Source organism: Bombus vancouverensis, chromosome 9 (genome assembly GCF_051014615.1).
Source record: "Bombus vancouverensis nearcticus chromosome 9, iyBomVanc1_principal, whole genome shotgun sequence".
NCBI lineage: Eukaryota > Metazoa > Arthropoda > Insecta > Hymenoptera > Apidae > Bombus > Bombus vancouverensis.
This window is the reverse complement of record NC_134919.1, coordinates 8,682,879-8,710,015: the sequence shown is the minus strand read 5'-3', so window position 1 is coordinate 8,710,015 and position 27,137 is coordinate 8,682,879. Positions and strand designations below refer to the sequence as shown.

The following is a 27,137-nucleotide window of genomic DNA, read 5'->3' as shown; positions in this document are numbered from 1 at the left end:
AGCATAGAGTATAAAGGAAAACCACGTTCTCTTAATTTTTATATTTTTCTTTGCTTATATTTACATAATAATTCGAATCAGAATTACCTGGAATGAAATGGCAATCTATGGTTCTCATATTATTATTATACACACATCTAGCCTTTTAATCTTAAATATCACAGAATATAACACAGGATTATTTCTATCTCAATTCATATACAATCACAATATAATTAACAAATAATATAAAGTAACTGAAACATTTAATTTTCTACATTATTTTTCTGTCCTGAAAGCGTGCGTACACGAAGTAAATTTTAATTACATACTCTCTCATTGGTATGCGTGATATGAGAAGAAACAGTCGAATCTGATGAAAAATATTTCTTCAAAAACGTAGAATACTACTGTGTACCTACTTAGTGTTCGTTGATCACTCTCAACAAATTAAATATTATAAAAGAAAGAAAAGAAGAAGGTGAAATATTTGTTAATGCTGTATGAATAATATCTAAATTTAATCTGCCAATTTAACCGCCACGTCATTTTATTCGTAACAATACGTGATCTCGCATAAGAGAATTTCGATGGTGGAAAAATTAAAACGAATCTGCCATAAAAAGCTGATTCTCTGGTTCATAATTCCACTTTTTAGTTTGACCATACACGAAATACACTTTTCATACCTTTAAAGTTGTCGAAATCTCTATAACACCAGGCGCGTTAGTATTTATTTGTTGACGTGTAATCGAGTGACACAAAATCGATGAAATATTTTGCGGCACGATTGCAGCAGTGCGCAGTTTACATTATAAATCACATATTGAGGCAACCATGAGTACTGGGAATGCATTTTACAAAACATTTTCGAATTACACTTGATAGCCCGTAGACGATAAAACTTGTATTTTCGCGTTAACTTTTACAACAGTCGTATACTAGCATAGCGATACAAATTGTTTCTACAAGCGTTAACATTCCGTTCTATAAAATCACAAAAAGTAAGCAAATCTAACCGGAAAATTAATAACGACGTGGGTAACAAATATAGATAATTTAAAAACTCATGAAAATGTATTCTTCGTGTCGAATTCGGTGTTGGGAGCTCGTAATAAAAAACAGTAGGAGAGTGGACTAAAGTTTATTTTAGTTACGCTAGAAAACTTTTATTCTACGTCGAGAAAGAAATTTCAACTTTTATAGTGTTTCATTCTAGTCACGTGATCAACAGAGAAGAGCATCGAGTTTTCCATTTGGAACTTTTTGTAAAAAGAAGCTTTTTCGATTTCCTACCAACGTTTCCCATAAATTATTGCTGAGTGAACGTAACTTGAGACTGGTAGTTGGCTAAAAGACAATTCTGTGTGATTGACGTGATAAAAATATTCTATACTATTTTACTATTTTACTAGTAGAAAGTTTCGTTGTTGTGGCTATATGAATTCTAGCTTACGTAAAGTATGGCACACAGGCACGTATCTCCAAAACTTTATATTAAGCCCATGATGGAATTGGTATATATAGTCAGTATAGTATAAAATTCAATGTGTCATGGCACTGCTACATTATTAAAAGAAACATAAAACGATTTTTGGAAGTAAGAAGCTGTACAAAATATTCTATAAAACTACCAGACTAATTCGTATGAAAAATCACTAATTCATAATTTTTCACAGATTCAAGGTAGTGTACATCTAGCAATTTTAACGATGGTCCATAAAATATATTTTTTTCCTTGCACTATATATTTTTGCATATACCTTTTGTCTAATAACCGTTCTTCAATCGTTCGCAAAGCAAACGTAAGCACGAGGCAACAACATGCACCAGTTAATCCCTGAGGTAGGTCGCGCCAGTGTCCCCTTTCCGTGGCAAAAGCACACAGGGCTTGATTTCCGTGGAAAACATAATGCGGCCAGCTAAAATATCAGTTGGATGTTTTTCACGTTTCCTGAGGGGTAAAACCAGCCCACAGAGTTTCGTCCCTATTCGCGAGGGCTCGAGCGACGTCTACCTACTTCCGTGTAGCCGGCAGCTAGCACGTAATAAGAGGTCTCATCCTGCAGAGACATCAAGAAGCAAGCAAAAGCTCGATTCTGTTTTAATATGAATGACGTATACAGTTCAATTCCTCGGGGCTTTAATAGGTCGAATCGTCGATAATCCAAGTGAACGGAACGTCAGCGAAAAAATACAGAAAAGGGAGAGGTATATATGTGTGTTTGAGAAAGAGAAGAAACCTGGTGAAAGAGATAATGAGGGGGAGAAAGGAAGTGGTACATTGGCTCACGAAACTATTGGACACTTAATATGGGAAATTTTTATATGCATGTCTTACATGTTATGTAAAACTTGTTGAAATTTTGTTAACATTCTGACGAAACATTTCTTGTGATTATATATGTGTATATATATATATTAATTAAATTTGAAACCAGTTTGAAAATGTATATAGAAATGGCAGGATATTTACTATAAACGTACTCATATTTTTAGTAAAAATGTAGAATAGAGCAAGAGTAACCACTTTCAGCACATAATAATTAGTAAAGATGGATGCTCTAAATATTGCGGTTCATTAATATATTGGATAAATGACTATTTAAAAACTTTTCTGATCTCTAGGAAATATATAGCTATATATAATTATATATAAATATATAGTTTTAAACTTTGTTACTATAGTCGTAATTGTCGAGTCTCATAACAGCGCTAATGAAATTTTAAAATGTTTCGTATATCGAACATAATATATTATAAATTATAACATAAGACGCGTTCATAAGTGTTCGGATACATTCGTGAGCTTGTGTACGTTGATCGTAAGAGTGCGTAGCTCAAGTGGCGGGGTGGATGACAGGAAAAACGTGAAGAAAAATTGTATGCTTCTGTCTGAATGTGTTTGTATGTACATATGTATAGTATGTTGATGTAGATGTGTACGGTTGAGATAGAGGAAGACAGAATGCGTTAGGCGGAGGAAGCGAGAGGAATTGTCATTCGGTGGAATTGCAATTTCTCGCTGACGCGTGCTGTGCAACCTCCGGCGCGAGGAGTAAAAGCGGACTAATGATGCACACTAGACTTAATGCTCCGTTCCTGTTCTCATTTCCCACAAAGGTGCGAGCTGCCTGCGGGATGTCAGCCTAGAAGTAGTTCCGGAGGTAGTGCAACGTGGTCAGAAGGTGATTCTGCGCTGCCATTACGATCTCGAGGAGGCTCCTCTTTACTCCCTCAAGTGGTACCGTGGCAGGCACGAGTTCTACCGTTACACACCAAGCGAGGAACCGGCTACCAAAGTCTTCAACATTACCGGAATTTACGTTGACGTAAGTGTCAATACACTTTTCTTTCTCTTCCTCTTCTACCTTTTACGTGTAAGCGCGTATCATACCGTGGAAGTAGGGTATTTCCTCGAGAGCAATTCATGGACAGAGATAATAGAATCTGTATTAGTTAAAACTATAGCGTGTTTTAATGCTTGGTTTTGCTAAAAATACTTAGTATATGTTTACCATTATATAAAAATATTTATCAGAGAGTATTTTTATAAATAAAAAGTATTTCGGACCTTTTATAACAATTATGTCTGTTATCGATAAGAAAATTCTGTATATATTTATTATTCTATGAAGAAATTTATTGATAGTACACATATCAATTCCGCAATTTGAATAGCGTTATAATGTAATATTGTATCGTAGTAGAATTTCAGAATTTATTTCGTTGTTTAAAAAAATAATAAACATGATGGTCTATGTGAACAAATTTTTTTAATTAATCAACTTTAGCAAATTTAGTAGCATTTCAAGTCATTTATGCAATTTATTTATGAACTTACTTCTTTGATTACTCTTTTCCTTAAAAATTATGATTTCTATTGTATTGGACAGCATTATATTCTTTCACAATATCGCTTTGATCGTGAAGTGAGAACAATCGTGTGCAATAATTTGAATCAATTAACCATTTAACTGCTGCTAAAAGTATCGGTTGCAGATGTTTAAGAGAATAAAGCCAAACAATTAAAAGATTAATGCACCTATTCAACTACTATGCATGATACATGTAAAAGATCATTAAATAATTAGATTATTAATATTTATGAATTTCTATCACTATTATCGAGTAACTCTAAACATCTGTGAATAGTTTGGTATTGAATGAGATGAATAAATAGAATATTAATATGCAAATACAGTTATTACTGTAACCATGGAATGAGAATTTCACGTGTAAAAGTATTAGGAACGTGTAGAAGTCCAGATTAAACAATTTAATAATGTACGATGGGTTTTTAATGAAATTGAAGTATTACTTCCTACCAGAAACGTTTATCTAGTTTGAATATTTTATCCACCTCCTAAACTTTCGGTTCAATTTTATAACTCGAAAACTAAAAGTTTTCTCTGCGTTTCGCGATAGAATGAATTTCTTACATAGCCTGTCCTGATGAAATTTGGATATATTTATTCGAGGAAATTACAATATTAGAAAATGAAACACGCAGAAAAATTAAGGCAAAGACGTTGAAGGTTTAAAAAGAATATTTTACTGGAAATTTGAATTTTTACTATCACATGAAATATATATTGACATTTTTATTTTGATCAAACTTTGTAGCACACGATATGTTTCGTTAAGTACTTCCTTCAAGCGTGGGAAAGTCAACACCCGTAATGGATGGTTCATGTAGGAGTTTACAAATATGTAAAATTTCAAGAAAATCATTTATAGATAATTTCGTAGCATAGATTATTTCATTTTGACTCTATATAAGGTAGTAACAAACTAAAAAAAGACTAACGCGATTCGAAATACCTAAAAACATAGTACACAAAGATTTACGCTGAACTAAAAACACCAGACAACACAATCCTTATTGTCCAAATAAACGAAGTAAAAGCAAATTAACGAATTTTAGATAAAACTTATCGCAAGGGACACTCGACGCGAAAGGATTTGACTAAAATAAGCGAATCAACGTGGAAAGCAATGCATTGTTTGCGATGCAATTTGGAAAGGCGACATCCGTGCCTGCATCAATCGTCGGAACAACAAACAACGATGAATGTCAAGTAGAATTAGCATTCCGGATGGCCAGGGACGATCCAAATATGCGGTTTTATCACATGATGCCGGGCGACGCTCGTTAACAGCATCCTTGACCGCTGTAATCTCCGTAAAACAGGTCGCTTTTATCATCGTTCGAACATTTCCGCGCGAATCTCCACGCGTTTCCGTGCCGCATAGGTTTCCAGAAGAACCGCTATGTGTGTACGCATTTACGCAATTGAAAACAAGCTCGTCTAGCCTAGGTTGTTGTCGGTCCCATGTTTTGCCCATTGAACGAACAATCAATTGAATTTAGACCATTATTTTGTATTTTTCTATGTACAATAATAGTAACTTATTATTCTTAGTAAATTTATGATTTGAGCTTTTCGAAAGTCGTACTAATCAACTCCACTATTTTCATTACACAGGAATATCCGATTAATATTCAATTCTCAAGAAACAAGTGATTTTCTTTCTTAAGTTCATTGATCGCAGGAGGACGATATAAATAATAGTAAACTCTGAGATAGACTTAAAAAACGAACGAAAGTAGATCACTAAATTCCTCGAATATTTGTGTTTTGAATATATTGAATAGAAACATTTTACGGATATGTTATGTTATAGTGAATCGTAATGAAATATTGCTTATAATACTGTAGGTGATCAATGACAGTTTGTGTGTGTGTGTGACATGAGCCGCTCATTTGTCACCTCGGTTAGCTCCATAAAATAATATACCGATAAAATTGATGCAATTATGAAGACATAGTGTCAATGAAGTATCCGAGACTTGAGTATTATTCTAATATTATACTCAAGTATTATATTGGCAGTAAAATTTCAAAAAGTGGAGTTAAACATTTTGGTTTATAAACGGTTCGCATTATAGCTAAAAGAATGAATCCTAACACGAAGCCCAGGGAGTATAGAAGCACCACTTTTTCGTTTATCGTTATAACGCGTCTGTATCTATCCTTAGTTGCCCGCTAGCCGACAGTAATGTGCAATGGTTGCGTCACGTGTCAGTAAAAGCTCGTCGACACCGAACGAAAAACATTGTTCAATGCGAAAGAAATATCGTTAGGTTGTATCGTTCGATACACTCTACCATGAAATATCGTTCATTTTAACGGTATCATCGAATTTTCACCTTGTTATACACTGTGTCGTCGCAACGAATGGTTTTGTTTTCTCGTTTTTTCTTCCTTTTTTTTGTAGGTGGATAACCATTTTTCTCTTTTGCAAAGGTCCGAGCGTTGATATAACAAGCGATGTGTGGTCTATTGTTTTTGTATATTTGTTTGTTCGAGTTCTTTCTTTTTTATAGAGCCACATAGTGGATCCGTATGGTTCTGGAAAAATTGTTTTTTACACGTTTTAAATGTATCGTGACTGCGACTGGAAGAGAAGTTTTGTCAGAACGCTCATTTCGCGTTACTGGCTGCATCGTGCGCTGAGATAGCTTTATAGAAGATTTGTTTCAATATTTGTCGAAAGGAAGGATTACTTTTTGAGAATGATATGACTGTAAGCCGTAAGGTATTATGTTACTGGCAATAACCTATTACATCGTTTTGTGTATCACATTGTTGGTTTTCATAAAAGAGTGACAGAACTAGGAAATCAGTTGGAAGTAAAATATTATTTAACGATGAAAACATTTTTTTCTTTAACAATTTAGTCAATAACTAGAACTATGATAAACTTAATGAAATAACAGAAACATACAAATATACAGGGGCATATATGTAAATATCATTTTGTCATAGTATGGAACACTAGTTTTTAGTATAAGTAGAAATCACGAAAGACGTGATATTAATAATATACATATTGTTTTAGAAAAATAAAGATATATAATTACATGCATAAAAAATTGTATTTGTACTGTAAGTATACTATAACCATATTTTAATAGAAAAAGTAAACAATTAATTACAAATTTTCGTAACTATGACAAAGTATAAAAATTTTGTTCAAGATTATTCAAGTTACTCAAATTCGAAAAAAGCAAATTGAAATAAGTGACTTGAGGAACGTAAGTGAGAATAAACGTAGAAACTTGAAAGCATATTTCGTGTCAAGTAAATTTAGTAAATAACAGGTTCTCTCTTTCTTAATTTTTTCTATCCTAAACCAAAGATTCCGTCAGTTGCAATATAAAGAACTATCTTAAGAATTTTTATCAGAATTTATCTTACAAAATTCTTCCGGAAATTCTTCAAGCAAAATCGGATCACAAGAAAATGATTATACATATTCGATCGCTAATAACAGCTTAATAACATCGAAAAGAAGCATGAAACTGTGTAATGAACAGTTTTTCCGTGGCATCTGTCGTGTGCATTCTAACGCACACAAATCAACAAGGGAATGGTGGAAAAAGCTGTGCTCTTTCTTCGGATTCGTTTCTTTCGTCCTCGTTAAAAGCCACCTTTCTGTCCCTTCCTCTTTCAACCGCTGTCTCCTTCACTCTACGGCATGTCTTCTTGCTTCGTTATTTAAATTCCGCTAATTATGCATATTTTGCCTTGCCCATTTCCGATGAAACGATCCTCCGCCACTTTTCCCTAGGGATGCTTCAGCCCCGCCTTCGTTGCTATCTTGCTCCCGGTGTCTCGGCTTTCGCGCGCGTTTCATCGAGTCAATTTACTCGAGTGCGGGGTAATTCCTGATAAGATGACGATTTTCTCGAGTGTTGCCTCTTCACGCTGCCCGATCACCAGAGGAACATTTAATAAGAAAAAAAGAACCCGTGCTTTTGGCGCGTTACGGTCTTTGACGAACATTTACGTTTTGCTCTTTGTATTTGTAAGGGAACACGACGAATGTTTAACTCCTGACTCTTTTACCACTACTGACAACATTTTCTGCCATTCTTTTATTTCACTGTCATTGTGTGTTAGTTACAGGACAGATTTCTTAAATGAAATTGTTTCTCTTCTGATTGTTTAAGCACAGAGATGTTTCCACAAATCGTTCTATCCACGTATAAAGAAATGTTTGATAATGATGTAAAAATTCCATAAAGTACAAAGTTACAATACGAGCATAAAATATTCTTATGAGCATACGATATTTATATACGTACAGTATTTTATATATACACGTGATGTTAATTATATAACATTGAATAATCTTGCATTAGATGGAATCTTACGATCGTCACTTATAAATTTAAATATAGATGTTTTATTCTTATACATAGAAATTTTATCAATTTTTTTTTTGATGTATTTCACAGTAGCTGTAAAGGGGAAATATCTAATGATTTGAGATATGATAAATGTCTCTAGAGGTAACAAATTCGAAGGGTATATCTGGATGTTTGAGATATGTAGAGTAGTGATATCGATTATTACGCTATTGGGGAAAAATATGTGAAATCGTTGTCGTGAAATTTTATATTCGGAAATGAAATATGTAAGATGCATTTTGCGTTGGAAATGATATTGTTCGATTTTAGGTAACATATATAAAGCCCGAGTATTACGGTGATAGTATATTTTCGTAAAAGCTCCTTACTCTAGCGAATACAAAAGTTTATGTGAAAATTTCAAATCTATATATATAACACAAATTAATAACATATAAATCCTATTCTTCGTAATTACTCTACAATTTACAAAGACATTGTTTCTTCGTACGGAATATTTTTCATCGAAAAAAGAGTCTGTAATATTATATTTTTAAGATTCCTCTAATATTAATTTAGATTTTTAGATTATATGTAGGTATGTATAAAATTTGTATAGATCTTTCGCGCGGAAGCAAAATTATTATTCAAGATTTCCGCATCATTTTTGTACATTACTTTTTATTTTAACATCAATTAATATAAATAAACAATGCTCAACTGTCTTCGGGTCACGCGTTTAACCTTATCAGATTGAATCATAGAGTAGTAGCATCTAATAATCAATTTATATTACTTGAAAGCTTGTCACGTTGTCTATACATTCGTGAACGTTTTTCCCATTTTTGCAATATTAAGCAAAAAGCTTTCAGCTTCGATTTATTATACAAAGGAATATACACACAGCATGTTGTTAATAGGTAACTTGTGGTTCTAACTGACTAAAGCACGTTGTGGTATTATATTACCTTAAATGTAATTTTAGGAAATTAAAATTGAAGTTTGGACAATACCGCAATAATTTTCAATCTCATAAAATAGAATAAATATAGAATATACGGTATTACACAAAAAAAACAACAATAGCATTAAGAAACTAATAACAGAACAATTGTTGCCCGATTAAGTAACGTTATCAAAACTGTTAATTCGGCACGCAAATTGCAACGAGCAAATTGAATTCTCATTGAGCTTGTGGTTCGCTTTAAATAATACGCTTTTGTTTGAGAATTCCAATCATCCAATAACGGCAACCGTTTCGAGGTATAATCATTAATACTAATTTATGTATTAATAGTCAGTGAATACGTGCTTATTCGTACAGGAATTTCGCTAGCAAAAAATCGTTTTGAATAAATTTGTACGTGTAATGACGATTTATATGATTTTATCTCATTGACAGTTTGTACAACAGTACGTTATTACTACAATAATAGAGAAATTTTTAAAACCGGATTAACGTAACATTAACAATATCTATAGACCAGGCTTAGTTGCTAATTGATATTAGTAACGTGAAATGCTATTGTCTCTTCCTTTATTGTCATTAATTATACAGTAAATCTAAAAACAAATACCATTTTAAATATGACAAACAAAATTAGTTCGATACAATTTTAATTACTTGAACAAAAATTTTCGTTTTGAAAATTTCAATTATCTTCGTAAATGGTCTTTACGAACGTATGAAATTCTTCATTATCACTAATACTTATAGCTAAAACTATTTTCATACATAATTCATAGAAGTAAGAAATTAATGATTTACCAGGGAAAAATTTGAAAAGAAAATCGCTGAAAATCCAATATTTATGCCTGACAGACATGATATATGGTATTGCATAAGTTGGTACGTTCAGCAATACCATGGAAGATCTTTTGAATTGATGTGTACACTCTGAAAGTCGGATTTCAAATGTTCTGCAATAAAATACACCAAAAAGATTTAAGGTTAATTCATTTCGTCTCTTGATATTTCACTTTCATTATGCTAAATTATAAGTTTAAATGGGCTTAACAATTGTTCGCTATACACGCAAAGTAATCTATGTCTTAATTGCTTCGAGTAAGTGCAGTCTGAAGGAAACCTTGGAAACATATTATCCCGCATTGATAAAAATATAAATTACCAACCTAAATTATAGAAAAATAATAGAATCATAGAAATTGAAGAATTGGTATCAAAGTAACACTTTCGCACAATAAAAAAAGTGCGAGTCAATCGAATCAACATTTTAGTTTAATATACCGGTTATATAAAGCGTTCACCGATGTCTTTCATCCGGGTGAGCCGCGAAAAAAAGGCAATGAACCGTGTGCTCGAATCCCGTACGAACGACGAAGAGACGCGTGAATAAATTCGTCAGTCAATCGCATCCGGTGCGGAAGTTTAATTCGTATTATAACCGGTCCAGGTAAATCGAGTTATTGTTAATCGCAGAGAGCGAGGGATTTTAATGTTCTGATGGCGGTGGGCGATAACACGTGTTGCCGCAGTTGATATCCATTTGCATTCACTTTGCACACACCTTTGGTCGTTGCTTTGTTTCAGCACGAGAACTCGAACAAGAGCCAGGTAACGCTCCGCGACGTCGACTTCGCTCTCTCGGGTATGTTCAGTTGCGAAGTTACAGCGGACGCGCCGACTTTCACCACCGCCTACGTCTCCAAGAATCTTACGGTAGTGTGTAAGTACATGCTTCATGACATTACAGAGTATCGCGGGGAACTCGACGTATTCAGCATGCTCGTGTGCCTACCCTACGACGCTCGTTGCTCACCACCCTCCACTCCTTTCTTTACCGATGCACGCGACTGACGCGTGTGCGGCATAGTAAGTCACCATCCTCTTTCCAGCTATAGGCTCTTTCACGTGTTTTGTTCGGAATTTCGAATCTTTCACCGAATTTTATTTAACAGATTTTCTACAAGACATTTTTTCGTCTCGTATTGGTATTTTTTCTTGTTCGAATTTTTACGGGGTACGAGGATTTTTAAGTGTTTTTTTCCTTTATATGACTAAATATTTTATGAGTTAATTTTAATTCTTAATGTTGACGATTTTCAACATTGGACTGACAATTGTCGTAGACAATTGAGTAGATTTTACAAACTTTACGGCTACAGATTGTTTTATGTGTTTTGATCGGAGTTCGGAATATTTTTTCGAATTTTAACTGAGTTTCGAGGAATTTGTTGGTATCGAGATTGGTATTTTAATTCCTTCTTTGCATGGAAACATTGGAACTTTTTTTAGGGCTATTTAATATTCGATTTGTAACACTCGAGGATTGAGAATTATTGTTGAGCTACAAATGAGTATTGATTACTGATTATATCAACTGCAAGCTGTTTCACGCGTTTCGTTTGAATTTTGGGATTTTTGTTTCAGTTCATCTTAATCAATTTTCTAACGAAATTTTAACAATTCTTTTCAATCTTTCAATTTCTCCTTCAATTTCAAAAAACGGTTGAATATGTTTTTCAGTAAATTACAGCTCTTAAATTTTTTCTTACGTATCACACGACATGAATAATTATCTTCTCTATAAAAAATACACGATTTTATTTGGAGCACAATAGAGCCACATTTCGTACACGCATTCGTATGAATTGTTAAAAAATACAGAGTAGGTAAAATTCAGTACACGGTGCAACATTTCGCTTTAAATTCTTTCCCCACTATTTTCCAATTCTTTTCACCTTCGTGTACCAAGATCTATAGCTTAGTTCGCCTTCTAGAATCACTCTGTACACGAAACACACTTCACAAGCCTTACATATCAAGGAAAGTTATACTGCAACAATTCACATAACAACGCCGTCTCTTTTCCATCCATTTTTTCATATGTTACATTAAATTATTAACTTCGTAACCTCCTTTTTTATGTTGCCCTATCGTGAAAAAATGTTTCTAACCTGTGAAAAATACGACAAAATCATGAATATGCGTGTTTTGTTGTTTCAATTTTATTTTAAAGTCTTTTTCATACTGTTAAAATATTTTTTCATTGCTGAAATTGATAATGCCATACAATGTTCTTTCGAAAAATTTATCTTTAACCTTACAATATCATCTTCATGCTATCGCCTTACAATAAACAAATTCATATAACTAACTCAGTTATCTGATTTACCTTTTCAAAATATTCGTATCCTCATAGAAACAAACGAACGGTTGATCAATTTATCCTCCAAATGATTCTAATATTCTTCTCAAAAAAAAAAAAAGAAGAAGAAAAGAAGAAAAATCAGATAAAATCACGTACAATTTCCAGATATAGAATAATAATAGGAAAATAATTAAAAATTTCTTAGCCACCTAGCCTTAGCCTAAGAAATACTTGATATTTCGTACGAAATCAAACGAACAAGAAAGATGGCCGTAGTATTAAGGTTTACCCTGTAGATTCGCATTTTCCCCTAATTGCACTACGCGCGTGCAAGATTGAATAGGCACGAGTTTCCGCGACAGCGTGCGTACCTCGAAGAGAAAGTTTCTCCTTGATGGTGTCATTAACTCTACTCGCGTTTGATCCGAGGCCAGTCACACCCTCCCAAACCAGTGAATCGGCTTCGTTGTCGCGAACGATTTCATGCACAGCCGTCTGGCTGCTATACGTATCTATGTACGCGCCGTGAAACTAGCTCCCACGTAAATTCGCGGAGTGTTTCTAATTTCCTCCTGCACGCCACTGTGAGATCAAAGGAGCGCTTTTGGGGTTAATCAGTGCACGCCACAGAGTCGCGAGTACGTTAACGCGTTTCTCAAATTTATAGCGATCTTTCTCTCGTTGCTGTTTTCTTTTTTCTCCCTGCTCGAATGCCAGAAGATTTAATGTCGTACGTGTATCGCCGAAATTTGCCTCGTTCAAGGATGATTGCATGTTTTCAAAGGTAAATTTCTGTTTGCGTGTAACTATTAGACCGGTGTCTATGTTTACGCAAGCTCACATTTCTATGGATAGGATCGAGGAAATGATGGCCAAGCAGAAATTTGCTTCGTCTACTACGCTTTATAACGAGCAGTTTAGTTTGGATGATTTGTATATTTTTGAATATCGTACGCATTACGAGCATTTTTGCACCTGAGAAATTGTATACAAATGCAGAAACATCCGCACTCTGTGTAATATTTAATTACATTGAAAGTTAACAATGAAACAATATGTAGAATATAGATAGAAATATAGATAAATTTATCTTATCTATTTCTTTACACATATCTTCAGGAAAATGATATGGATAGTACTTTAAAAATTTGATGCAAAAGTTGAACATTCTTAATAATTTTATATTCATGCACGATGTGTATGATTTAAGATTTAATTAGATTCCAACTCCAATAAATTAATTTTAACATTATGGAGTATCAAGTAATTGATTAGAATGCCTTTTTACACATTTAATATTTCGATATTTTTAATACGTTTAACTTTCATTCATTTATCAAAGATTTGTCGTTTTTCAGTTAATTAGTATTACATTTCCAACTTACCGTTGTACACATTTTACAAACTGTAGGTTGTAAATATCGACAAGAACCAGTTGAAAGTTTGAAAGTTTGATATTCACATTTCTGCTACGTCGATGTTCTGTAAAACGAAGAAAAAGTTGCATCGATCAGTAACGGAAATGTTCGTTAGTTGAGTTCCGTTACTTCTTTCTTCTTTTTTTTATTTCTCTCTCTCTTTCTGGCTCATGAAAGTTGATTGATAATTATGGAAAACTTTTAACCTGGATTAAAGCAATTCGATATCGTTGCTTCCTTATTTCGTAAGAGTGAAATAGCCACGTGTCAATTCATTCATTGTGGAAGCTTAGTTAAAACTTCAAATCAGAGAAGTTAATAGAAACTTTCCGGCTGAATATTGCGTGCGTAAATATTAGAGCAGAGTTTCGCGGAAACGAATACACGAGGACTAAGAAAGGCTAAAGTTTCCCAAAGACAGTAAATACGAGAAGATTCACGAAAGGAGCATTGTTTCAGACTTCCCAAAGAGTAACAGTATGACGAACGTGATTTTTGAAAATACATTTTCGCCGCTAACTGCATTCGAAATTATAGTAAATTCTTCTACCAGAATTACATTTTAAACATATTATTGTAAAGAATTATTTTGCAAAATTGGACCTGAAAAAAGTTAGTAAGAAAAAGTCGAATTTAATAAAATATAGCATCTCAATAGAACAATTCAATCTGACAGATTATGTGACATATCAACGAATAAAATGTAGCTATGTAATCATAATGAGCCTACTTTAGTCAATCAGTATTTCAGTGTATCGAATTCAGCTACACAGATTCCAAGTGACTTGATTCCAATGAGTCACTACGTTAATTAACTCATCTAGTTTCTCAACTTTTTTTTGCACGTGGTAATAATCAGTAACAGCAAAAATTATCTAGTTTCTTAACTAATTAGTTAACAAGCTGATCTTGAAGCATCCTGTAATAAATAAACTAGTCATGGATTTAATGTACCTATCTACGTAAATTAATTTTAATTTAAATTTAGCTATACACCATTATGTTAATTTTCTACAACGACAGATGATGTACCTATCTACTTAAATTAATTTTAATTTTAATTTAGCTATACACCATTATGTTAATTTTCTACAACGACAGATGATACATAGTTACGTATCAATTTTCGTTTAATATCAGAATACTTCCAGGGAACAAACTACATCTAAAAATGAATAATTAGAAAATTATTAATTTTGGTGTTGGTATTATTAAATTACTATTATATCTGTTGCTATTTAGTGCATTATGTATTATTAAGTTACTGTTATATCTGTTGCTATTTAGTTCGATGTATACTGTGAGTGATCTCATGAATCAGACCCAAATCATGGACAAATTTTTTGCAGTCTTGTATGTAATTTATCGTGTATAAATGTGGGATAGTGTGACATCAGGGAAGGACGTGGGGTGAGGGGTAATTGTTTATTAGCGTTGTCAAGATATGTTGACGTTGTCAAAGAGTGTTATGAGCGTTACAAAGGTATGTTTGGGAAAAAGGTGAGCATGGAAAACATTGCCACGAGAGTTGAGAGAGTCAGAGTTGAATTTATCGTTGTCGTGTGAAGATCGTTGTGTTGTGTCGTAGAAGTAGTGAGTGACGAATACGTGAAACGGGGTATTATATTTGATTTCGTGTGGGTGCAAACGATATTGTATAAATCATACTGTTACCTACAAACTAATAATATAACATTCCTACATAAATTTTTCAGTAGGAAATTATGAAAACAGTATAGTCAATTAATAACACACTTTTGAGAACTCACTACTACTCTGTGATTTCTGTATATGATTTTTAATAAATAATTCACGAAATTTACAAATGTTTCCACAAAATTCTATATTTGTGAAACGAGCATTTTATATCTCGTAATGTTTAGAAATTAAATATAATACATTACGTATTTGATCAAATCATCGACATCTATTATTTTATTAAACGTTACATTCTTCCCTTTTTTTTATTACCATGAAATTTTTCTTTTTCAACAAATATCATCAGTCTCCGTTGCACGTTTATTTCTTTCAATTTCTATTTGGTGATATCAAAGGAAATAGCTTTGAAACTACCACTCACGTAACCATCGACCAAATACCATTGCGATTTTTCGTGAAGTCGATCGACGCTCCTGTTTATCGGAGGCCTCTTACGCCAGAAGTCGAAACGAACTTCGATTTGCCAGTCTGAGCGAAAGGTCCAGGGGAATCTTGAATTTACGGTGAGTAGTTCCGATATTGAAACCCAAATCTCTGTGGCGCGCGCGTTTTCGATTCCTCCCATCTTGAGGAATTTTTCACGCGCGGCCAGTTGTCCCGGTCAAACTCTTTCATATTTTTTTTATCAGCCAGCTTACAGGTAACGCGTTCTGAGAATTCATGAAGCGAGGTCCGTGACTTATCGGTGGCGCGTTACCTATTTTGCAGAGACCTGGTATAAGTCGAATGTTTGACGAATATAAGTTGAAATCGTGCGAAACGTTACTCGATCCGAATTTTTGTAGGAGGTGCTGTGAACTCGCCTCGTAAAGTACCACGTGTCTATCCAACTTTTGCGTTTTCAAAGGTAAAGACGTGTTTGAAAAGCTTTCACCTATGCAGGATATCTAGAGCGTATTGTTATTACTATTTATAAAAAAGATTGCGTTTATTATAAAAACAAACTATGATTTTTGATATTTGCCATTTTGAATTAGCACTTTTTTTATTTCTTTTAACAGTAGAAGAAGAATACATCTGAGATGAACGGTATTACTGGGAACTTTTAGCTGGAGAATATCATTTTTATTGCAAAAGAGGGGAAGAAATTGTTACAACAAAGAAATTTAGAAAGAACCGCGCCAAGTTTTTCGTCATTTTATTGTTATCGGAATTTTCTTCTTCCAAAATTAGAAGACTCTCTTAAACCAAATTTTTGAAATAAAATTTTTAGAAATCAAACTCGAACGTATGAAAAATGTGTATTCAAGAAAAATATGTATCATTGTTTCTTTAAAAAATTATCGATTTCTGCTATGTGGTATGGAACTTTAAACTACTAGCTGACTGTTAACTGATTGTCAGTTGCAGGAATACAGTGCAGTGTGACATGCATAAATGATTGCTTGGAATAGCTTCGTGTTAATCTAAAATGAAATCATGGACGACATTCTGGAACGCGTTTACTATTATTACCATGTTAATTGATCTACAGGCAGCTATACATTCTAACGTCACTACTTTACACGAAGTTCGTAAGAAATCTTTTAAGCTGTAACAGTTTTATTCCGTCGTAAAGAATAGGTTCGTTTATGGCAAATACAATATTAAATCCAACTCCAGTTAAGTTCATAAACGTATGAATTTGCATAAAGAGTCTAGTAATAATATTACAAGCGCTATTTTTCAAATTTATTAAAAAATTCGCTATTATTTGTGCCATCTTCTTCCGATAAACGAAGTTAACAAATTACATCATTTGTTTTTTGAGAATTGGCCACTAATTGCATTGTGTAATAAAATTTAGGTTAGTTAAATTAAATTTGTAATTAGACGAGTGTGAACGAAATTGACATGTATGTAGCTACAAAGGAAACAGTACCTAAATCGAAAGAGAATAATCAATTATCGTTCAAAATTTGAAAACTAATTAAAATCTGATATAAATCTCAGTAAGATAAATCGTATTATATATAATTGAATTGAATTACATGTTTTTCATATATTTGGGGCACTCCTACACGTGTTGCTAAAATATTAATTGCCAACAGGAGACTATTGTTCACAAACAAAACAAGGAATGCAAGATAGAATAGAATGCATGGTTCTTGCTAGGCAGCTGCCCTAGAATTTCTGTAATCCAGCAATTTGCTGGGTCCGAGTACAGTGATTTCGTAAAACGCACGATTGTAGTCAGCCTCAATGAGAAGAAGACTACTTCGTGGAATGTGAAGAAATAATAGAATAATAAGAGCTTGACACCCGTTATGTTTAAAAATAAATTGTAACACAGAAGAATGCATATTTCATATTCTGTTAAAATATCCTAAGAGAAGAAAATTTAATAAAACCAGTTTGAAATGCTAATTAATTATTTGATAATCTACATTACTAATTTTTATTAATTTGTATAGAACGAAAATTGATTCCAATGCTAAATATCGAATTGTTAATCAGACACTGAGAAAATATTTTCATATATTTTATATTTAAAATAGTATATTATTTATATGTATTTATTTAATTCAATATACGTGTCTCATTACTTTTTACTCTATTGTGTATATCTCTATCCGATTTGGTAGTCTGATTTAATTCTACTAAAATCATTTTTTCACTTCAATAGGCATGAGTGTTATTAATCAACTTTTATTTTAAAGTAATCAATTATTGTCTAATTGAAATAACAAAATCCTTCCAAAAATATAAAAATATTGTATTTTCAATATTTACATGGCAAAGGTTCCAAAATCTTCACAACCGTAGCCGCTAAAAAATCTGTTTTCCAAATTTTTCAAACCTTTTTTATTAAACACTTTTTCATGCATGTCAACCAATGCAAATATCGAATGATTAAACGAACCTTATATTATCAAACCCATCTTTCACATTTTTCAAATATTCCGGTAGCATATAAAATTCATGAATACGTTTAGGCAAGTGTGTAGATAAAGAAAGAAAATGGCGAATTTCATTTTTCCTATCGACTCAATAAACTGTGTGCATCAGAGCTCTGAGATGCATTTATTTGACCGAGCGTTTCCATCCATCCGAAAGAGTAGTTTAAAGAAATAAGGATCAGGAAATGTATGATAATTCTGATGCTTCTTCTTGCTCGGTTCTTCGAATGGCCTATGAATTTCAAGCGTGTGCGGTAAGAATACGAACGTTACCATGGAAAATATTCTCGACTACATACGCTTGGAATACTCATGTGAGGTTCTCTCGTCTCACGGCACGTGGATCGGCACTTTTATCTCGGATTTCGGCCATTCTGCAAACAATTACGCGAAATTGATTTTTATTAAATTCGCTGTCCACGTCCCTTCATGCAACGTATTCAACGTAACGAATGAAATTGCAGCACCGATTTCAATTCGTCAGGAAGTTGCTCTCATGCAAACGTTAAATCGTGCGAATATTAGGATTTCAAACTTCGTGAGCTGGTTCTCAGAGAACTCTATATCTAAGATTCTATGCATTTGAGCACTAGATAATCGAACTTTGATAACGTAAAAGTTAAACGCTGTCTGATAAAGATGTGTTTGACAATGAGTTGCGAATAATAAAAACATCAAGAAGTGATAAAAGTAAATGTAAGATTTGTAATATTAGAATAGATAGTGAATTTTTAAAAAATATACAAACTATACACTTCCGTGAATTTTGAAGAATTATGTTAAAGTTGAAAGTCTGAGAAATAAATTCTTCTGTAACATTTATTACATTTTGTTTAGGCAATTTTATTTTATGTAACTCTGTTTATTAAAGACATAAGTTTCATTTTTTAATTTAGTTACCTTTATAGTGTACGTTATGAATAATTTTTTTAAGAATTGTTAACCCACAAATCATAGAGAAAAGAATTATAAAAACTCAATTAAGGAAACGAAATGCAAATAGAGATTTGTGGTTTATCTTTTAAATATTATAAGGAGCGTTTTTGCATATTAGATACATTTTCTAAAAATACCTAAATATTCTACAACAAATGTGTTTATAATCTATATATATATATATATTTGTAATCTATATATGTTTGTAACCTATATATATATATAATATTTAGGTATTTTTAGAAAATGTATCTAATATGCAAAAACGCTCCTTATAATATTATAATAATATATATAGATCTTTCGTACTAGAGGACTGAAACTCGAGAGATAACTAGAAAAATCGATGGATGTCTATTAACAAATAATATGAACTCTTGTAATGAAAGCAATATAAGTAGTTGAACGATTTCTGGAATCAACAAGCATTAGAAAAGAATGACGGTGCAGCGAGAAACTATTCCTTGCGTGAGCTCTGAACTTTAATCAATTCTCATAGTTCAAGTTCCGAACACTTCTTGGAACGAATTTCAAGGAACCAAGGGAGACCGAAGGAATAATTAAGAGTCGGAAGAATACATTTAATCATTCCGTTTTACAAAGAGAACATTTTCTTTTCACTTCACTATTATTTAATTTAACAATGTATTTTAACTTTAAATTAAATTTTTACTGTAATCTTACAATCTTTGCACTTATCCCCTTTGCGATGACGGCACATATTTTTTTTTAAACAAGATGAGACATGTTTTACATAGAAAGCCACACAATGTCGTGTAATATATTCTTAATTAAAGCAATTAAAAAACGAAGAACAATAATAAAGTATTTAAGATTCTTTTGTACAATAAGCAACAAATTAAAAATAGGTAGAAGGATACATAAATTTAACTCAACTCCAATTAATTCTAAAATAATATAAGTATTGTAAATTATTTAATTCAACAAACTTACCCTAATTGTTTTACCTACTTCGCACATATTTTCTAAAATGAATTTTGTTTCGTAGAGTTCAGGTTCATCCAATTTTATTAAATATCCAACTTTAAAAGTACCACAAATAGTACTTCGAACGTTGCATCTTAAATCAACATGGATACATACAACATAAAGGATTTGAAAAAACTTCATTCGTCTTTCTATCGGGAAATTTAAAAATATTCTTCAAGTAAAGTGTACTCTTTGGAAAATTTTCATTATTCTATAAATTATACAGTGACATAATAATATAACAAGGCGGATAATGCAATATAGAGCAATTTAAAACCGTCTGAACAAGGTGCCTGTTCAAACAAGACGTCCGTTCAATTTTTTGATACAATAATGTTATAGTCTCTTTGTATTCAGTCAACTGTGCAATCACTTGGGTTCTATTTGATTCATTGACAGTGTGCGAGCGAGGTGGAAGGTTTAAAAACCAATTTTCGAGCGATTTCGTTGATCGGTCGTTACGTTTAACCGGTCGATAAATACGTTACGACATTTCAGGTAGGAGGTAAAAAAAAAAACGGGGGAAAATTAGTTAATGCAATTCCAAGTCGCCGCATCGTACAGCCAGGCACGCAATTACAAGTTCACACTCTGACGAGACAAAAAACGAATTCAGTCGACAGCTTCGTAATGAATTAACTGTATTCACGTAATTGATGACAGAGAGTTGTTTCATCGGCGAGAAATATCTCGTTCTCTCACTTTTTCTTTCCCCTTCCTGTTATTTTTTCTGTTCCATCGAAACATCAACAGAAATGACTCTACAATTAAATGGACACCGTGATTAAAATACGACATTTACTCGGCAATGAACGTATCAAAGTTCAACTACGTTTCTGTTACCATTATTCTGATTTGTTCAGGCTATACTGATACGTATAGGTATATAATCTTATATTTTTCACTATATAATAACGCACTTGACTATATTAATATACTCTTCTTGTTGTATAGAATATTAATCGACTTTTTTACGCTTAGGAATAATCAAATAATAAATACATCATCGTACGAAAACACGATAAGCTATTTTGAAATTCAATAATCAGTTCTATGTTATTAAATTGTTTGTTACGGTGTTCAATTGTTCGATTCTTTACCAAACTGATTGATCATTTATTTCGAAGAAACCTATATTTGTGACATATTTGTGACAACGCACACCATGTATTTATATTAAAACTTTCCTCTTTGCATAATTATTGTATAAAAAGACGTTTACAGCTTTCTCGATTGGTACGTTCATAGTTTATGTCATTTACCATTACACCCGGTGTAGATTAAACAGTTGTTGACCAACATACATACGCAGAACGTAAAGAGCGAGAGCAATTTTGAAATCGGCTAGCGATAAGCGAGCAACAAGATTGATGATCGAATGATACGCGATGCCTGTCGAAATCCCGGCGAACCGTGGCCCATTCAAATCCGCGGGATTCATGGATCGTTTGTATCGAGCAATATTCCATGGGCCATGGACGAATTCGTCCGTATAAAACACTTTCGGCGACACAAATTAGCTGCAGCGCGCAACCCCCATCCCCCGATCCTGTCGACTAAGCGATAATGTCGCGATGTGTACGCGAAATTCGGTTGCGTTACGAAACGAAACGACCCTGTATAAATCCGCACGTATTTCGTTGACACACGCATGCCTGCACGTATACGTATGTGCACAATTTCGAAAGAAAGCAGAATAGCTAGAATGTTCATACGTTGTTCGGGAACAAAAATACCTGCAAAAATTTCAATCGCTCCGTTTTCTAATTTTTTCCCCATTGAATCCTCGTTTGATGTTAAATTGATACAGTTGGTGATAAAAAAAATCAATGGGATGAACGGGTAAACAATTAATTTTACTTTTTCGTCGTAAACTCTTTCGTCGAATGTGAGAGAATGAAATTTCCGTATACTCAGTCATAAAATTATACAATACTAATAAAACTCGGTTTCCTAGTTTTATTCTCAATTTACTTCTCATTTGGTGATAAATTGATACGATAGTAAAAAGCGAAGTAAAAAATGTAAATTGTTGAATCTACGAATTCTTTTGTCGTGGAGAAACAATGAAGTTTCTGTATATTTAGGAATACGATCGTTCGCAACTAATAAAACAATTTGTACGGCATATCACTGTTTTACATTTATTCCAACTTTCAAATCAGCATAAGAAGTGCACGAGGATGAAATAAAATTTTACGAAGTCAGGTTACAAATGTTTTTTTATTAAAATCAAAGTCTTATTATGGTATTACGATTTACAGAGAGTGATCAATATTTCTTATCAAATTGGAAAGGCATAATCTGCGCATAAAAATAAGAGAACAATCTTATTGAAATTGTAAGAACTGATAGATTAAGACACTTGTAATAGAATAATAATCGTTTTGGATAAATTGTCTTGTATACATTTTATTTACAGCGAAGTAAATTTCTTATAAAACCTTTTACAAATTTTCTAAAAGAAAATGTTTTCTATACGTTCCATTCTATGTTTTAATAAACAAAATTACATTCTTTTCATCTGTTACAGTGTCAGATCACTTGTACCACCCCATATATTACCGCCGTAACCTGCAAAATTATAATTTATGTGACTCCAACAGCGAAAAATATTGTACAACGTACAGTAGTACTGACTTACAAGTAGTATAACCTTATGAATTCCGCGATCGTGAAACTACCATAAGAATATATTTCCAGTAATCTTATTTATTTAGAATAAATTTCGAAATAAATTTATATAACATATTTACTATTGTTTTAAGACTCCAATGCGAGGACTTAATATTAACGTCCTTATTAGTTTTCAATGTTGTAACAACAACGTCTGCTGAAAACTTACTTATGATAGTACACTTAACTGTCTTAGTAATAGAGACCAGGGTTAGGTAGATTATGTTCTAATCAGACATGTTAAGCATATTAGACTGGATTAGGTTTTGGGTTGGTTAAGGAAGATTAGACTATATTGGTTACATATGCCTTTGACTGTGCTAGGTTAGTTGTACACAATGATACTTAAAGCACAGTCAACAAATTCAAAATGAAAATACATATACATGATTAACGTTATTAGTAATGGATATATCATTTTACTAGTTAACATTTATGTAAGTAAAAAAATGTCAATATTATATCTGTCAAAGTGGTTTAAAGTTAGAAAAGTATTTTAGTATTACATCAATTTTCTTCAAAAGTAAAGAAAAAATTTTAGATTTAATTCATAATTTCGTCCATTTCTGATGTAAATTTTAGATGTAAAAACATATAAAATATTCAAAGTAACGTAGTAGTCTTTATAATATTTGGTATCCGCACCATCTGTTTTCAAATATTTGACTTTAAAAAAAAAAAGTTTAAAAGACTTTGATTATTTTATAAATGTCTAATAAAGGACACATGTAACTTGATAAGATTTTACTCGACCCCCACCCGTGTCTTACGTGAACCTGACACACTGCGATAAATACAAAAAATATCTACCTAGCTGAAATCATATTCAGAAAAATATGAATAATTATAAAAATTACATAAATATTCGTGGTTTAATAATCGTTAATGTCATCTCACAGTTGAGCGTGTAAGACACGACATTTCAGGTTTTTGGTGAAAAACGTTATCGTCGACGGGAGAATAATATCCATAGGACGGGTTCTTTATTAGCAGCACTTGAGTCTAAGGATAGAAATTTTTCGCGCTAGACGAGGTAGACTTTGCGCTGGTACGGATATGAATTTCATATTTTACGATAATACCGTGGGATGTTCTTAAAGTAAACGAATCTGGGCCTGCTGCAGTTTTCACGTAGTCGAAGAAAAATTGTACTTTCTTCTGGATTCCGTGGAACGTCGATGAGAATGACTTTTATATCGATTAGTACTATCTGAATTCCATTCATCTCATCGTAAATATCGAAGATTGAAAAACCAGATTGCAGCTTAAATCATAATACGCTGTTTCATCCCTGCGTCAATGAGAATTGACTTTTGATATTAATTTCCACATCTCCCTGAAAATTGGAATTAAAATCAACCGCATTCAACCGTTTATATATTCCTTTGATCAACGTATTGCTATATGTCGATCGGTTCCATGTCAAAAAATTAATTCGTATTGATGAAAAAAATTCTAAATGTAGAAAGTTATGAAAAAGAACTGTACAGAATTCTAATTTCAATTAACGACGGACGTAAATGAATATATATAGAAATAATTGGCTTTTAGGTATTTTATTCTAATTAGTATTTAACATCTATCAATTATGTCTAGATTTTGCATCATAATATTATTTGACTTGTTATACCTTTATTGTTTCATATACTATATAATAAATTTTATTATAATACCTATCATTATATAGCTCTATATTTAGCATGATTTTATCTGTCAAGATTTCTATAACCCTAAAACTACATGTCAAGTTTACTGCTTATATTATTATATTTCATTGTTAATTATGTATTGCTGCAGTACACTAACTTAATAACACAATGTTTTAAGGTAGTCTCGTTTCAAACGCGAGGCAATCGAAAAGATTCGAAATGAATGTAGCGATAAATAAATACAAATCGACTGTAAATCAATGGAAATCGATTTGCTTGCTGAAACGCGCGTACTAATACTGGTTCCGCAAGTTCATCTGTTTCAGTGAGAATTGGTCAATACCATGATGCTCCCTTCCATTAGCTTAAACAGCGTAATTGGACATTGTCAATTCGAGAACATAATTCTCTCCGTAAATAGGGACTAACGATTATACTTAGAATTCATGGAAATGGAGACGCTGCATTTTACTCCAGGCGTCAATTATAATACTTGACAAGAATATATACACTGATTAGGTAATTTTAGAGGATTTACTGTTTTAACCAAAGAACTTAAAGGGAGACATAAGTTACTTTACTTTCTTTAAAAGATTGTTATTAGGAATGCGAGATAATCGATGTTGAATTTCGTAACAAGACTTGCAATCATATATTCAATTATCAATTAAATTGTCGTGTACAGTAATCCCAAAACCAACTGCTTTTTCATTACGCTATAGTCGCACACACATAAAAGAAATCTTCATTACGTTTTATTCTCATACTTAATCTTTGACGTCCATATTTTTACCATTACTATAGCCATTTAATCTCTTAGATTAGTAATTTTGTTCATTAAATTGTTTCAGCATGTATTTGTTCGTTATGGCTCTTTGCAATTGAAAAAGCTCAATCGTTGGGATTCTGAAAATTCTTTACTACATTTCAGTTAAGATAAAAATTCAAACTTCTGTCAGAGACGAGTAGTCACAGTTTAGGATTTACATATTTATACATATATTACATACCACAAATTAACACATAATTTTCATACAAAATTCAAATTTATATTTTTGAATATACACTTTATCCAAGCTATTATACAACTCATGCCAGAAAATTTCATAATTTGCAATTTGCGTTCGGTTGGTACGATATCACACGCGTATCGTAAAATTACGTGGCAAATCTGATTGTCAGGTATGTTGAAACCTATAATTAGGATATTAAAACATAGGTAAATGTTAAACCAATGTATGCAAAGTTTTCTCAGTTGAAACAGATCCATCTTGTTTCTCCCTCTCCAATTTTCTACGAATCCTTCCGTGAAATTTGTTTATATTTGAAAATGTGAAATCATATTTGCAGTTGCTATACAAAACGGGCGTAGATTGGTAGCGGCTGTAAGAGCAATCAGGTTAGAACAGCAGTCATAGACGATAACATAACTGAAATTCGATTAGTCGTTCTATAGTTTTGCGAATCACCGGTTTATCACCGACAAGGTGAGAGGGTAAATGGTTATTTCCCTCGCTTCAGTTCGCGGTAATCGGTTCTAGTTTCAGCTGTCGTTCGGGTTCTAGATAAGTGAGAGAGGTGGCGGGGTACAACAACGATCTTCGTGCGTTGTGGATTCGCTCGATTGTAAAATTAAATGCGATAATAGCCGGTCTAAACTCCCTACTCGTTAGCTCGTTGAAGTGGCGTGTGTATCACGAGACACCAATTAGTGCTCGGTAAAACGAGTGCTACTAACGTTCTACCATTTTGTATCCTCCAATTAATTTTGGAACAATTCCTATTCTCTTGTGGTGACTCTTGTTATGCTAACATTTGACGAGAGTTGGGTCGTATGTAATATACAACAATCTTAATGGTATAATTGTAATAAATAATTATTTGGTTAATATTGGAACTTGCAATATGTAATTATAAACCCAATGGTGCGATAACGTTATTATTATTATTATTATTATGAGATTTGAGGTATTTCAAGTTATGTTATTTTCAAAAGTTTGGTAATTTAGGTATTGCACGCGTTTTTCTAATTTTATTTTATACGTCATATAAATTTGTTAAGAGAGTGTAATAATAATATTGGAATGCGCTACTTACTTCTTTTCGTAATGCTTCAATGTAATAGTTATAGTAAAATCTCAAAGATTGTGTGCTATATATTACTACATTTATAACCTCCTGTCTACATACCTAAATACTCGTCTAAAATATCAAAAATATTTTTTCTACCTTATTGTCTTTCGCTCCTTAATTAGTTAAAAAATTTCAACGCAAATTTCATATTTTTGAAACGAGCACATGCAGATGACTCTCAACTAACATGATGCTATTGTACATACGTTTTTGACGTAAAATTTGCAGAAGCTTTCAATTAAGGCGGTGCTTCGAAAACACGGTTTTGTACCGAATATTGTCACAAACCGAAGTTGTTAACGTTGTTTAGCAACGTATTTCCATTGATCAATGTTGAATGTTTTATTCAATGTGATTTCGATGTAACATGTTACGGACATTCGTTCCAAGCGATAGTTACCTGTTCCAATCCGCAAAAATGTACGAAACGATGACATAAAAATATA

At 32.7% G+C, this 27,137-nt stretch overlaps 1 protein-coding gene across 1 annotated transcript in view; it reads left to right on the top strand.

Annotated features, from left to right (window-relative positions):
• LOC117163404 (uncharacterized) overlaps positions 1-27,137 on the top strand; it is a 210,616-nt gene that overhangs the window by 100,027 nt on the left and 83,452 nt on the right. The window contains exons 2-3 of the mRNA XM_033345647.2: positions 3,103-3,311; positions 10,731-10,866. Coding sequence (XP_033201538.1) covers positions 3,103-3,311; positions 10,731-10,866 — 345 coding nt within the window. The remainder of the gene's footprint in view (positions 1-3,102; positions 3,312-10,730; positions 10,867-27,137) is intronic.